Source organism: Gopherus flavomarginatus, chromosome 13 (assembly GCF_025201925.1).
Source record: "Gopherus flavomarginatus isolate rGopFla2 chromosome 13, rGopFla2.mat.asm, whole genome shotgun sequence".
NCBI classification, from domain to species: Eukaryota; Metazoa; Chordata; order Testudines; family Testudinidae; genus Gopherus; species Gopherus flavomarginatus.
The window spans coordinates 16,370,438-16,385,621 of NC_066629.1; the positions used below are offsets into that span (position 1 = coordinate 16,370,438).

The 15,184-nt window shown below is 49.7% G+C and overlaps 1 protein-coding gene across 5 annotated transcripts in view; it reads left to right on the forward strand.

Moving 5' to 3' along the window:
* The window catches only part of ST14 (ST14 transmembrane serine protease matriptase), a 56,489-nt gene that overhangs the window by 28,557 nt on the left and 12,748 nt on the right, over positions 1 to 15,184 (forward strand). For 3 of the 5 annotated variants that reach the window (XM_050921570.1, XM_050921572.1, XM_050921568.1), the window contains 10 exons: positions 4,413 to 4,572; positions 5,495 to 5,622; positions 6,122 to 6,192; positions 7,664 to 7,824; positions 8,754 to 8,789; positions 9,153 to 9,390; positions 11,156 to 11,295; positions 11,696 to 11,793; positions 12,868 to 12,977; positions 14,553 to 14,683. In XM_050921570.1, coding sequence (XP_050777527.1) covers positions 4,416 to 4,572; positions 5,495 to 5,622; positions 6,122 to 6,192; positions 7,664 to 7,824; positions 8,754 to 8,789; positions 9,153 to 9,390; positions 11,156 to 11,295; positions 11,696 to 11,793; positions 12,868 to 12,977; positions 14,553 to 14,683 — 1,270 coding nt within the window. In that variant the 5' untranslated portion in view covers positions 4,413 to 4,415. Of the gene's footprint in view, positions 1 to 1,937; positions 2,013 to 2,095; positions 2,209 to 4,412; positions 4,573 to 5,494; positions 5,623 to 6,121; positions 6,193 to 7,663; positions 7,825 to 8,753; positions 8,790 to 9,152; positions 9,391 to 11,155; positions 11,296 to 11,695; positions 11,794 to 12,867; positions 12,978 to 14,552; positions 14,684 to 15,184 lie in introns of those variants that run through there. The other 2 variants (XM_050921569.1, XM_050921571.1) reach the window with 2 other exon arrangements.

Below are 15,184 nucleotides of genomic sequence, written 5' to 3' on the forward strand. Positions count from 1 at the left end.
AAGCCTCCAAGGGGGTTGCGAGCACATTCGGGAGTGTGACGAGAACCGTATTGCCATCCCAAAGCAGTCAAAGCACGTGAATCAAATTCCAAACACCCATGGGATTGGCTCAGAGATGATGAGATTATTTTTGCTTTTAAATGCTACACTGGAGGCTTTTTATTTTCTTTCTGCTTCCGGAGTCTTCAGGGTTTGCATTTTCAAGCTTTTCTCTGTAACCATCAAGCTAGGCCATTATTTATTCCTTTATTTCAAAGGAAAGGTGAGATTCTTAGGGGATAACGTGACATCAGGAGCCTGGGTTTTAAGAAAAGCAACTACAATAATGAATGATGATAAAATCGGGAGAGCTGACAATTCTGTGAAAATGACCTTGATGGAGGTATTTTATGCCTCCGGTTAGGGCCAGTTACTGATACTGAGAAGAAATGTGTCAGAACCTCCAGGAAGCTTTGGTTCCAATTGGTTTCTTTTTGTCCATCCTGAATGATGTGCACTATATAATGTGTACAATAAACTGGTCCATTTGTGCAATATTTCGGTTTCATGGCGATCTGCCTGTCCTTTATTCTGTTGCACCCAGCCTCATGGGGATTGCATGCTGTCTAGGCAAACTAGGTCTGTATAGTGTGGGCCATCATGGACTTCATGGTGGCTCTGCTCTTCACCCTGTTTTGGTGGAGAGCCCATCTGATTATCAAGTCACAGCTGTACAGGGTGGTATTACAAACACTCCACAGAGTCAGCTGATGAAGAGACAACCAAGAGTGCTAGCAGCCATCTTAATAGATCAGACTCTCAGGGCTTTATGGTAACGATGTGCATCTGAGTCTTGGACTAATTAATTCTGCGGATAACTAAGAGAGGTCTTGAAAGAGCTGATGAGAACACTGTGTTCCTTTAGTATCCAGGGCCTTTCAATGACCATTTTAATAGTTAGTTACAAAGGGTTACATTTACACAGGGCTTCCTAAATCATCAGTAGAATGTGTTCGGTTGGGATAAAAGGCCTGAGGCCATGGCTTGGGAAAGAGGGTTTGGAGAGGTTACTGGGGAAGAGGGCAAGGTAGGAAGTATTTCTGGAATTATGGGAGTGTTAGGGTAGAGCGTGGGCTCAGCAGCAGGCAGGAAGTGGGACACTATTCTAAACTTGAGAGCTGGGGGGAAATAAGGGAAGGTGCAAAGATGAGAATAAGTGAAGGAAGCAGTGCAGAGCTTTGCAAGCACTAGGGCAAATAACCGGGGAGAACAGATACGTGGATCAGGTAGGAGGCGGCTGAGTAGGGTCTTGCCCTAAAGGGTCTTTGGATTTGTTGTGAGGAGCCTTGAGGAGAGGTGACATGGCCAGGGTGAAGGGGATGGCAAGGTGAGCTGGGCAGCAGTTAAGGACAGGCTGGAGTAGGCTGCAGCGCTCGAGGGGAGAGATGGCCTGGACTCGCTCGTTACTAGGCACATTTCAAGTTGAAGGGTCCCAGAGCGCTTCAGAAATGCAGCCACCTCAGGATGAGAAGGCGGGTAGCCGGCTTGCTACAGGGGAGCAGAAACTTGGCCAGTGAACTGGGGCTCTGACGCCCTGCTCTCATGAGGAGTGCTCTGGGGTTTTTAATATCCCTTCCTAGCAGCTAGGTCTTGGTGGTGTCAAAGAGTCTCAGAAAGGCATGGGGAACTGTATGAAGCTCTGGATACGGGGCAGGATGAAGGGCTGCATTAGCCCAGGTGGGATTTGAACCGCTTTAAGTGGGATGTGTCTAGACTGCAGGGCTGATGCTTAGAACTCTGCCACACCCTCCAGATGGTGCATAAAACAGGAAATAGCCCGAGAGACCTCCTTGCATCAAGGGCTGAGTGTACAGAGTGTGTGCAACCACCAAGGCTGGTGAGAAACAGAAGTAAATGCAGACTATATCACATGCTTCCTTCTTCCTCTTTGCCCCTCTTTCTGTGATCTTGGAAGGAAATGCACAGGCTGTTTCTGGGTCCCTCCCTGGCCTGGCTGAGTTTGCTCCTTGCAGGTACGTGGGAGGGGTGAGGCAAGTTGGGGGCAAGGGTTGTGAGAAAGTGAAACTCTGTGTGTGTCCCTGAAACCCTCCTGGCATGTGGCAGCGAGTTCATCAGCACCTCCCTGCAGCCTCTGGGTTTCTGTCTATTCATACTGCAGCTGAGTCAGGCTCCTGAGCTCTCCTGTGTAATTGGTATGGCATTCCCTCGGTAAGTGTGAAAACCACAGGTGCTCTTAGCCATGAGGGGAGGGGTGCTGCCCATAGATTTGACTCTATTAAATCTAGCACTCAAATGCTCTGCTTAAATGTAGACTGGCAAACTTCACAGCTTGACTCTGGGTGTCCTGTTCTTAGGCAGAATGTCCCTGTAGGAACATCCCACAGTCAAGTGTCAGAAACAGTGATCTCTAATGGTTAGAGCGAGGAGACCCTTGGCTGAACTCCCAGCCTTGCCACTGCCTGACAAGTCACTTTGCCCCTCGGTGCCTCAGTTTCCCCAGCTATGAGAAGTTAATACTTGCTTACCCTTGTACTTAAGGGCGCATTTACACTAGCACATTTTACTGCTACTAATGCTCCTCTCCTATTCTATAACTGCTGCTATACTGCCCTCATCACCCTGATATCCTAACACCTTCCAGCTGTGAGTAACTAAAATCTGTTGTGTGCTCTGTTGCACCTCTCTTCCTCGCCAGGGAGAACTGTTCGTGGTGTGAAGTGTTTTGTTTGGGGTTTGTTTATGTCCATGCTGCTCTGCATTTATTAGAGGCGGCAGGTCAAAGTCGTGTGCTTGGAACTTGAAGCAGGAGGAGGGGAGGTTTGGGATGGTTCTTAGTGCCCGTGGGAGTTGGTTCTGCAGTCTCAGCCAGGGCCCCCGAGAAAACTCTGTCTCCTGCATGGGCTGGTGGTGATTTATGGCAAGGCTGGAAGCTGGAGTGGAGACAGGACCAGGGAGCTCTGACCTCCCCCTACCCTGCGAATTACGGTGCAGCCTGCTGGTGTGGACCGAGCCCAAGCTCCATGTGATACCCACATCCTGATGGAGTATCTTTGTCCACTGTCTTTCTGTGCTCTGTAGATCCGCGTGCTCCTTCATGCTTTCCCAGTATCCCACGTGAGAGTTCTTGGTTTTATGCTACTGAAATTAATGGCATGAGCTTCTTTCTGAACATAGTACATTTTGCATGTCAGCATTCCTGCATCCTAGTTCCCTGTGATAACCACTAGTCCCACTTACTTCCATACGTCTCACTGGTCTCCTCTCTTTAAGCAATCAGAGCTCTGACTGGCGTGTTCACACATTTGGTCTGTTTTCACTTTTGATTTCCTTTAAATTGAATCAACTTACCTTTTGTGAATTCAGGAGCTGCTTGAATTCGAGTTGCAGAAGCATCTTGACTTTCCTGCTCCCAGGAAAGTTTTACAAGTTATTTATAGTTCGGTGTGTGTTGCAATATGCGCACGGCTGTGTGTGGTGCATGCATTTTGCAGAATTGTTTTGAATAAGTTCCTGTTAGTTTCATCAGCTTGAAGACAAAGTTCTCGTAAGATTATAATGTCATGATTTGCATATGTGCACTAGGGCCATCTGCTAGGTGGAATGTTGACCTGCTCAGTCTTCTGGCAGAACTGATCTCTTGGGTTGGTCTGTGCTTTTGGGACCTAGTCCTGGTGGATGGGTGGGTAGGTATTCATTAGCTAACAACTATGGTGTCTGTGATTCAAGGATCACTTCGATGTTTGCCCTACTGTTGTAGTGAATTTCTCTGTAATGATATGTTGAATTATCATGCAGGAAGTTATTTAACTCTCTTCTCAGGGGTGGCCTATTACTACAGCAAGATGGAGGATCTTGGGGAGAAGGTGCCAAGTGCAGGTTACCAGCACTGATGCTGAGCACTAGGGTGGGATCAGGGCTGAGCTGGGAGAGGGGGCATTATTTTAACCCTGATCAGCGGCAAGAGAGCACTTCCGATGACTGTTCTGGCACCCCCCGCCCCCTCGGGATCATGATTAAAAAGAGAAGAGGATTAGTGGTAACACTCTTTATTACACAGAGAGGTCCAGTGATTAGATTACTGCATATTTCTCTAAACAGAAGCTCGCTGTTGTAATGATTATTGTATTGTCTGATCTTTACGTGGCTAGAATTGTCAGCCCATTAAAACTGCCTGAATAAAGACTTTGGTTAATAAATAAATCAGAGAACAGGGTCTTTGTGCTTCATGTTCATCCTAGTTCCCTGTGATAACCACTAGTCCCACTTCGTTCCTTGCGAGGGGAAGCAGGACTAGAACCCACATCTCTAGAATTCCAGTCCTGTCCCTCTGCACCGAGAAGCGCCGCCACCAGGGCATGGCGTGCATGTAGCAATGAGCTTTCTAACTCTGTGTCCCCGACTCCTCTTCCTAGGACATGAACGGCCTGGAGGAGGGGGTGGAGTTCCTCCCCACCATGAATGCCAAGAAGGTGGAGAAACGCGGCCCAAAGCGATGGGTGGTGGTGTGTGCTGTGCTGCTCATCTTCCTGCTCGTCTCCCTTATCGTCGGCCTCCTGGTGTGGCACTTCAAATGTGAGTGTGGAGATTCCCCGCCTGGACATTGCAGCTAGACTGGGTGGCTAGGGTCGGCTCACCCATGGCACCTGACCCCTCCGGGTCGGAGGGCTTTAATTCCCATGAATTAGCTGACCACAGATGAACGCTGCTGCTTTTTGGGTCCATGGGCCCCGTTGTATTGTGACTGCGCAAACACCGAAGAAAGATTTGGTCCCTGCTCTGCAGAGCTTGCAGTCGAAGTGCCATGTAAAAGTTGGACGCCTCTCTGCTTAGTGTGGTTTATGGGGCTCAATTGCACTAATTGGGGGGCAGCAGCATCATCCCGTGCTGGCTGGGGTGCCCCCCTTGGTGACCGACTCCTGAGGTGCTGTGGGTGAAAGTGGGGTGGCCATTGCAGGGGCCTCTGGCACTTGAGCATCCCAGTCCCTCCTGTTCCCTGCCTGTGGCACGCAGCAGCTAAGTCTCCTCCAGCCTGCAAGACTGTGTCTGATTTTGGTGGCTGGGGGTGGCAAGCAGCCTGAGGTCAGACTAGATGATCTGGTGGTTCCTTCTGGCCTTTAACTCTATAGCTCTGTATGTGGTAGTGTAACCCACACAGCTCCTGGGTGTGGTGTCCTGTCCCATCTAGTGGCACTGAGAACACTTAGAGAGAGTTAATGAGTCTGCTCTACAACCTTGGCCAAGAGCCAGTTGGCTTTTAGCTCATGCCATAGAGGGTCAAGCACTAAGCTCCAGAAGTCCCAGGTTCTGTCCCGCCTGCTGACACTGGGGTCTGTCTGTCTGTTTTCCAGTGGTTAGAGTAGGAAGTCAGGACTCCCGGGTTCTCTTCCCAGCTCTGCCCCTGCCCTTTGTAAGCCAAGTTCCCCGCCTTGCTCAGGATCTCTCGGTCTGATTGCTGCACTGAGATCCTTTCTTTTTCTGCAATGGCGTTTTCCAGACCGGAGAGCCCCTGTCCAGAAGGTTTACAATGGCCACTTGGTGATTGTGAATATGAACTTCATCGACGCCTATGAGAACTCCAGCTCCACCGAGTTTGCCATGCTCTCGAAGAAGGTGCAGCAGACGGTAAGGGACTCGCTGACTCCTCCCCACGTGGGAGCTCTCAGCTCAGCCATCTTCCCGCCCCAGAGATGATCATGAGTGCTGCGATTCTGCACTGCAGTCCCCTTGGCACTTTCTGCCCTGATCCCTCCCCGTGGCTGCAGTACCGGCCTTGTGCGTGTCCACCTGAGCTCAGTGCCGTGGAACGGGTCGTGGATCCAGCTGTGTAGGTATATCTAGGATGCCAACACCCCTTCCGCTGCCTCCAATCGCTGAAGTATCTGAGCACCTCACGGATGATACTGAAGTTGTCCTCCCATGACTTTGTAGGTGTCTAAATATGGACTCGGGAGCCTGCCTTAGGTTCCCAGGCTTGCAAACTTTGGCTGTGATGTTATGGGGGGTGTCTTTTAACCTGACTCTGTTAACACCCAGATCTGCTGGGAACTGAATTGCTCCTGATTTTGTTTAGGTGCTTATCTGTATATTTAATGTGTTTTTCTTACCTTTTTTAAAATTCTAGATCGAGGAGATCTATAAAAATAACCGAGCCATTGGCCCTTATCACAAGAAGACAGTAATAACTGCATTCAGGTGGGTGCTGCTTCCCTATAGTTACATCCTGAGCCCATACGTGGGGGCAGGGAGCTGGTACATCCCGGAAATTAGGGGGAGGTAAAAATTCACCTTTCCTGGGGTATCATGGGACAGATCCACCTCACTGCAGCAATAGCTCTTGATTTTCCCCCATGCACAGAGAGCAGCTGTGGGCTCCCCAGTCGGGCTCCCGTTTATTTTAGATTGAGAGTAAGACGGACTCAATGTAATGAGTTGTCTTTGTAACACACTGTTTCTGAATGGGAGCAGCCCCCAGGGACCGGAACGGTGCGGCACCAGACGGAAATGAAGTGACGTTGCTCTGCGATGGGCCTTGTGATGGTATTAAGGGATAGACTCTCTGTGGGTGACTCAGTCTGGCAGGGCTCTTCCCTGAACAGAGCTCTTGACAAGGCCATATTCAGCCAGTTTGTTTAGCTCACTTTCTGCCCCCAAGAGCCTCAGAACCAGACTGAGCCAGGGGGTTTCAGGTGAGAGTAGAGTGCGCTCATCCCCGGCAACCTCCACTGCTCCTGGGTCTTGCATTCAGAGTGGAACGGGTGCAGAGGAGGACGTCTCGGATGATCCGAAGAATGGAGACACTACCTTGTGAGAAGAGACTCAAAGAGCTTGGCTTGTTTAGCCTAACCAATAGAAGGCTGAGGGGAGATACGATTGTTCTCTGTAAATACATCAGAGGGGTAAATACCAGGGAGGGAGAGGAGTTATTTAAGTTAAGCATCAGTGTGGACACAAGAACAAACAGAGATAAACCGGCCATCAACAAGTTTAGGCTTGAAATTAGGTGAAGGTTTCTAACCATCAGAGGAGCAAAGTTCTGGGGCAGTCTCCTCAGGGGAGCAGTGGGGGCAAAAAACTGAACTGATTTCAAGATTGAGCTTGATAAGTTTATGGAGGGGCTGGGATGAAGGAACCGCCTATGATGGCGGGGAGCCGATCTGCTACTGCTACCAGAAAATATCTCCAGTGGTTGGTGATGGGACACTAGATGCAGAGGCTCTGAGTTACTACAGAGAATTCTTTCCCAGGTGTTTGGCTGGTGAGCTTTGCCCATATGCTCGGTGTCTAACTGATTGCTGTATTTGGGGTCAGGAAGGAATTTTCCTGTGGGTCAGATTGGCAGAGACCCTGGGGCTTTTTCACCTTCCTCTGCAGCATTGGGCACAGGTCCCTTGCTTGTTTAAACTAGTGTAAATGGTTGGTTCTCTGTAACTTGATTTGATGACATCAGTAACCCATCCAGAGATGAGGAGTCTATTACAGGAATGGGTAGGGGAGATTCTGTGGCCTGCAATGTGCAGGAGGGTCAGATTAGATGATCATGATGATCTCTGCTGATGTTAAAGTCTGAGAATCTGAGTCTCCAGATTCCCTCTTCTCCTCCTCTCCCCTCCCATCCCCTGGCATGTGCACGCTGTCGGTAACTTAACTCGCTTTCCCCCTGCAGTGAGGGCAGTGTGATTGCCTATTACTGGTCGAAATTCATCGTCCCAGCATACAGGGCTGAGGCGCTCGACAAGGCCATGGCTGACAAGCAGAGTCTGATCCAAACGGTGGAATACAGGGCACGGAACCCCGTGCTGCAAGTTAATTCGATTGTTGCTTTCCGTGAGTCCTGTCTCCATTCTCCTTCTCTTCTCCCTTGTTGGGCTCTGGGTCAGGCGGGAGGGAACTGCTTAATGCCCCTGGTAATTCTAACTTTGCAGGGTTTCGTTGGGAGGCGGAATAGACCTTTGCTTGGAGGCCTGCGAGCTGTCCTAGTCTTAGCTTTGCCACTAGTTTGCTGGGTGTAGGTAGATCTCTTAACGGCTCTATGCCTCAGTTTCCCTGTCTGTACAATGGGGATGACGTTTGCTTGCTTTGCCCGGCTTGTGAAGGTTAATGACTGGGAGTGGCTTGAGAGTCCTTGGAGGAAAGGCTTTACAGAAGGGCAAAGTGCTACTTTGACAAGCACTGGATGCCTGGGACAGGTGACGTGCTCTAGGTATGGTGCAAGGGAAGCAGCAGTAGCAGCGCTAAGGGACTCTTGGGGGTGGGGCCGAGCCAGGGAGTGGGATTTTTTTTTTTTGGCTCATGAGAGCTCATGTCCCCTCTGATGGGGGCGACGGGGCTGGGAACCGGGACAGGCTGGCTGGAGAGAAAGGAGGATTCCCCAACCCCAGGCAGCTAGTGAGGGGCGGCAACTCTTAGGCATGGGAACTGGAAGCAGGTGGTGCTCATGGGGAAACCTGGCGCTTTCCCTGCTGCTTCTGGAGAGAGCTGGAGTCCTCCCTCCAGGACGAGATCATCAGAGAACTCTGTACTGTGGCTCATTTGCTTGGATTTTGAAGCCTCTGGACCTGAGCCCTCTCCCCTATGATCGAAGGCACCTACGCCAGAACTCTGCTTCTTTTGGGGGCAGAGGATCAGCTTCCCCAGGTCTCTGCCAGGGAAGATGCTCTTCCCCTCCCCCGTCAAATGCAGGCTGGCTGGGTGCGCCCTGCCTAGCATCTGAGCGGTGAACTTGTTACTAATGAAATGTGTATTTTTTCTTGTAGCTGCTGATTCCAGTATAATGCAGTCACCAGGAGACAGTAAGTGTAACTCTTACTGTTTTTGCCAGCAAATATTGTCCTTGAAATGGAGGGTGGGACTGATTCCACTAGGATCCCCCTGGGTTGAGCTTTAGGAAACTCTTGTATTTGCTGGGAGGCTTTTCATTCGTGGCCAGGAACGGCCTGGGGATGCCCATGATTCCAAATACGTGACCTCTCACTGGGCCTGACTCGGGGTCCTCCAGTAGGATTAGGTGGGCCTCTCCCAAGTGGTTGGACCTTGGTGCTTTTCATCTCTTGCGGTTTAAACCAAGAACTACCTGTTTGCGATGTCTATCTGCTTTCTCTTCTGTGATGCATTTACTGACATCCGGACCTTCTCCCCTGCCCTCTTCTCCGTAGGGAGCTGCAATTTTGCCCTACACGCCAAGGAAGGCGAGATCACCAGCTTCACTACCCCGGGCTTTCCCAACAGCCCGTACCCGAACAATGCTCGTTGCATTTGGGTCCTGAGGGCCGACGCTGACTCTATCATCAGCCTTACCTTCAAGACCTTTGATGTGGAACGCTGCAGCGAAGGGAGCGACTTCATCAGGGTCTACAACTCCCTGAGCCCCGTGGAACCTCACACACTTGTGACGTGAGTGACTTTTCTGGGCTACCTCCTTCCGTGGAGAGATTTGGGCGGGGCTGAATGTGGGGCCCGTCCACAGGCTTCTGAAGGGTGTCAAACGCCAAGGAGTGAGAGGAGTTTCCTGAGCCGAGCAAGGAGTATAGTTAGGAGTAATGGTTTATGCTGAGCCACAGGACTCTTGTGCTGAATAACAAGGGAATTGTCCGACAGCCAGAGCTGCTAGACTGTGGAATTAGCCTCCGAAGAAAAGTGAGTAGGAATCAAGCTCTTTAGGGCAGCGACTGTCCTCCTGTGTGTCTATGCAGCACCCAGTACACAACCGAAGTAATCAGATACATCAGGGTGACACTGAACTCCAGATTTAACAGGCTGTTGGGGTCGGACCGAATGCTAACTGAACAGAGCAAGAATGAATAAATGCAAGACCCGCACGAGAGCAGCTGGGGGTGTGAGCAGAGGGAATGCAGGGAGAAAACTGAGATGGGAGGAGAGAGCTCTTGAATAAATAGGTCATCTGAAGCTGCCTTCCTGGGTGGATTAAGATAATGAATATATAATTAATAATTCACTTATTGTGGTGGCACTTAGGAGCCCCAGTCATGGCAGGCACTGTATGAACACAGAACAAAGAGATGGTCTCAAGCCAATAGAAATAGTCCTTTTTAATGCATATTCCAAGGGAAGCAGTTTGTTTTTTCGCCTGCCGAGCTTTCTCATGGCAGAGTTAGCTGACCTGAATATTATCGCCATAAGTCTCTACAAGTGAAACTGTCCTCGCTGATTTGTGTTTGTCCACGCGGAGGGAAACACAGCGAATGGACAGTCGTCTGGTTTTACAAAACAATCACTTTAAATAACCTTCACATATTGGCAGCCCAGGCAAAGAAATGTTCGCTTAAAACAACTGTGGGGGCTCTCAAGATGTGGCGCAAACTATGAAAAAGTTGAACCGAAAGAAAAACCACTTGGGTTACGAGTTTCTCAGGACGGGGCTTTTGTTTTGTTTGTATAGCTCCTGGCACAGTGGGGTCCTGGCCTGTGATTTGGGTCTCCGGGCTGGGCAGTGTTCGTCTAGCCTTGTTAGTACCAGGGTATTAGAGACAAGGTGGGGGAGGTAATAGCTTTTGTCGAACCAACTTTGGTTGGTGGGAGAGACAAGCTTTCAGGCTTCCATGGCACTCTTCTTCATGGCTGGGAAATCTGCTCCAAATGTCATATGCCTAAAAGCTGCCAAGCTGCCCATTCCTGACCACATACGATCCCTGTGGCAACGACAATTGCTCACAAAAAAGTCTTTCATTTCTTGTCATGCAGTTTAGCAACCAGGAGGAAGAGCCCACTCTGCAGCCCCCAGTAACAGGGTCCCATATCTCAGGAGCCACTGTAGTACATGGAGGCAGCGTGGCCTAGTGGACTGGGACTTGAGACCTGAGTTATGTTCCTGGCTGTGCTACAGGCCAGCTAGGTGACTTTGGGCAAGTCACTCCCCCTTGCCCCTGCTCCATGCCTCAGTTTTCCCAGCTGTTAAATGGGGATTATGAGCCGGCCCTCCTTTTGTAAAGCACTATGAGGTCTAGTGCTCACTGGATATTATATGATTGAGCTGATAGTGTCCCTTTATATCTGGGATTATTTTTTCTGGGGCGGGGTAGGGACTCTACGTGGTCGGGAAGGGGAATGCCAAGCAGTGAAGAGGGCGTAATGTGGCGACCGAGCGCCTGTCTCTGCTCCACTCCATTGCGTAGCACTCTCTGTGCTTCCCTCCTCCCAGGCTGTGCGGCAGTTACCCTCCATCCTACAACCTGACCTTCCTGTCCTCCCAGAACGTCATGCTGGTCATGCTGATCACCAATGCCGAGGGGCGGAATCCTGGCTTCAAGGCAGAGTTCTTCCAGCTCCCGAAGGCTAAAAGTAAGTAGGGGGCTCGGGAAGGCCCCCCTCTCTCATGAAGGTGAGGAAGGGAGACGCCAGATGCTTGTGGTGATGCTGCTGCCAATTGCACAGAAGTCCCTTAGAAGCAGGTCTCTTCCTGGATCTCAGAAGCTCTTGTCTTATCCACAGTGCACTTGGCTTCTTTAATGATGCCCCCTTAGGAGAAGGGGGAAGGAATTATGTTGGATTAGCTGGAATGACCACCTAATTGGTCTCCTGGGTTCTATCCATGCCTTGGAGTGGAGCCGCTATCTCCAGAGATTGGCTTAACCTCATTAAAGGCTGCTCTGCCTGTGTCTGTTTTTGCCTTGGGTAGTAGCCGAACACTGCTTTTTGGAAGCCCTGGCATCTTGATTTCATTTTCCTGCTTGTCTTCTAGCCTGCAGCAAGACTTTGAAAGGACAAGGTGGAACCTTCACCACCCCTTACTACCCGGCCCACTATCCGTCCAACATGGATTGTGTCTGGGACATAGAGGTGAGAGCATGGGACGGACCCTGCTGCCTAGTATGGATTGGTAAAAGCAGGAGGTGGAGGCGGCCTGTTGGGGTCAGCTTAGCCCATTGTTAAAGTCATGGAAGTGAGTTGGGCAGGTGATCTCCAAGACCAAGAGATTAGCAGGATTCCCACAAGGAATAGGGGTGAGGATAGTTTTTTTTAAAGGTGCCTAACTCCTGTTGACTTTGTAAAGCCATAGCACTGGCTATGGCTTTACACAGGGCATAAGGGACCTCAGGAAACAAGCCAGCCTCTGATTGATGGGGTAGGAAGAAACTTCTGCCATGAGCAGGTTATTCCACTGGAGTTGGTTCTTGTACTTTCCTCCGAAGCGTCTGCTGCTGGCCACCATGGGGGATGGGATGCTGGAGATGATGGGCCCTGGCTTGACTTGATTTGTCCATTTCTGTGTTGATTTTTCCCTTCTGTCAACGTCCCCTACATTGTATTGGTCAGTCCTTGTTCTGAATGACTCCAGCGGTGTTGTGAGGCTTTTCCCTGACCCATTTGCGTCTGTCCTCTGGAACTGACGAGGTCAGCTGGGCGCTGGGTAACACCTGGCTCTGTGCAGCTAGGACTAAAGCAATGTATGGCCTGGCAACCTATGGGAGCTGTCCAGAGTAAACTACAGGTGGTAGATTGTCTGACTGGCCTGGTCTCTGTTGTGAATCAGGTTTGAAAAAGCTCTGCATAAATACCTGAAACACCCACCCCTTTTGTGACGCTCACCACTTTCTTGGGGCCTGGTGGCAGGGTCCTGGTTTAAACAGGAATTTCCAAGACTTGCAGAGACAAAAGAATGCCCCCCGCTGAGGCAGGGAGGCACAGAGCACTGTGCAAATGCCAAAGATTATTTGTGATTTTTATTATTGTTCTGGTCTGGCCTTTCCTCATGGACTCATCTTCTGCACCCCAAATCTCGCCCATCTTCCATCTAAATTGGTGCGTCTCTCCCTTTTTTGATCGCCAAAGGGGGAAGGAAGAGAAACTAGTTTCCTTGCCTCTCACTCCCCTTTCACTGCCTCTGCTGACTCTTGTCTTGCCTCTTCTCAGGTCCCCTCTACAAAGAACGTGAAGGTGCGTTTCAACCTGTTCTACGTATTGGAACCTGGTGTCCCGGTCAGTTCCTGCACCAAGGATTATGTGGAGATCAGCAATACCAAGTAAGTGCTGGGCAATGTGACGTGACTCGGAGGCACAGGCTGGGGACAGCCAATGAAACAAAGCGTGGCAAATTAGACTGATCAAAGGAAATACTTTTTCACACAACGTGTCATTAGGCTGTGGAACTCACTGCCACAGGGTCCTTGAGGCCAAGAATTTAGCAAGATTCCAAATGGGATTGGGCATTTATATCGTTGACAAAAATTCTCGGAGCTGCTATAGCAAATGTGAACAGATTCTGGAAGGGATATAAAACCTCATGCTTCAAGGTTTAAGCCAATAACTATTGAGGATTAGGGTGAGACCTTCTTGGTTATCTCGCACTTTGCTCTGAAGCACCAGGCACTTGCCACTATAGGAGATGGGATACTGGACTGGATGGACCAGGTGTCTGATTCAGTCTGGCAGTTCCTGTGTGCCATGGAGAATAGTAGGATTACACTATTGTTTCTGTGAGAGTCTGGTTCATTGCCTGTCACTGGGGATCACTGCTTAGTGGCTATAGCTGGAAGTTACTCTACTTGGTTTTCAACATCAGATGCTACAAAGCTAACTGCTGTCAGATGCCGGTTAGGAATCCAGATAGGACTCTTCTTTCTGTTCACACCGAGCAGCGCTGTGCTTTCAACCTAAGTAAAAGTCCTGAAAGAGAAGCACAAAAGTGAAGTGGAGAAGGAAAGTGTCGAAGTGTGAGTCATCTGAAATGAATACGCCCTGGCAGACTTGTAGAAATTTAAAGGTGAAGTGTGCGGAAAGCAAGATCAGCTATGAACGCTACTAGGACAACTTGGTTACGTTAGCTTTCCATTAATTCGTTAATGGAATTGAAAGCCACATCTGCTTGCTATTTTGCAGTGTAACAACTCCTGTAAAAATAATTCATGATTTTAAAAAGTTTTAATAGAAGTGAGGTATCTTGTTGAGTGCTTGGGTCACTTCTCTAGTGGAAAGGTGGGGGAAATCCAAATCTAAATATGGACCCAAATTTCACAGCTAGCCCTTGGTAGCACTTGTGATGTGGTAGCACTGAGGAGTCCCAGCCAGGGACTAGGACCTCATTGTGCCGGGCGCTGTAGGCATACAGAATAAAGAGACTGTCTGTGCCCCAAGGGATTTACAATCAGTATAAAAAAGACAACAGGTGGATCCAGGCACAAGGAAGCAATGTGACCTTGCTGGGCAGCATGAAGGGCAGTTGTCTCTCAGCACACCAGCTACCAACAGTTGTCAAGATTTTTGCAGGCCCTTATATCTTGCATGGGCCATATCAAACAGCCTCCTCCTCATCACCGATCTAAGGACTCCAACTTTGAAATCCAGGTCTCAACTTTGCAGCTATGCAGTTTGGGGCGAGGCATCTAAATCTGGCACCTGGCATGGATTAGCGGGGTGACCATGCTGGGGTCAGTCCTTGTTTAGAGTGAGTGGGAGTGAGAAGACCCTGTTGGTGTCCTAGGCCAATGGACGTGTGTGAGGCACAGAGAGGAAATTGCCTTTTTCTACTGTTGAGGGAGGGACCCTCTGTTCTGTACTGTAACAGTTCCTAAATCTGTGCTGTCCTCCCCTCCCGCCAGGTACTGTGGCGAGCGCTCCCAGTTTGTGGTGGCAAGTAACAACAACAAAATCACAGTCCGGTTCCATTCAGACCAGTCGTACACAGACACTGGCTTCTCGGCAGAGTTCCTGTCTTACGATTCCAGTGACCGTGAGTTGAAACCTAGATGCTGTGAACTTTCAGGGGAACTGGCTTATTTTCTTAGCTGCTGAGGAAGGAGGTTATTGGTCTGGGTTATTGGTCTGCCCTTTGACCTCTGGAGGATTGGGGTCGGAAATGAAATGAGCTGTAGTGACAGGTGTGCATAGCCCAGCTGGGCCATCACATCTTAGGGAGGACACCTGCCCGCTTGGCTTATTGCTGTAGTCGCCCTATAAGTTGGGTTGCACGCATTCATTGTTCAGTGATAAAATCCCGGGAATTCTATTTGTATCTATTTGCACATACCTTTTTTTCTAGTGCAGTTCTGAGGCAAATGCAGGTTATTGTTCAAAATGGGCCAGCACCTTGAACTGGACCACCCCAAATCTGAATTTTGTTAGTGTAAATGGACCAAAGGAAATTCTAGCTCAAATTTAATGAGACCACCCCAGGTTGCAAGGCCTTAGACATCAAGGGTATTTGAGTGAAAAGAGTAACTCTCTTTCACTG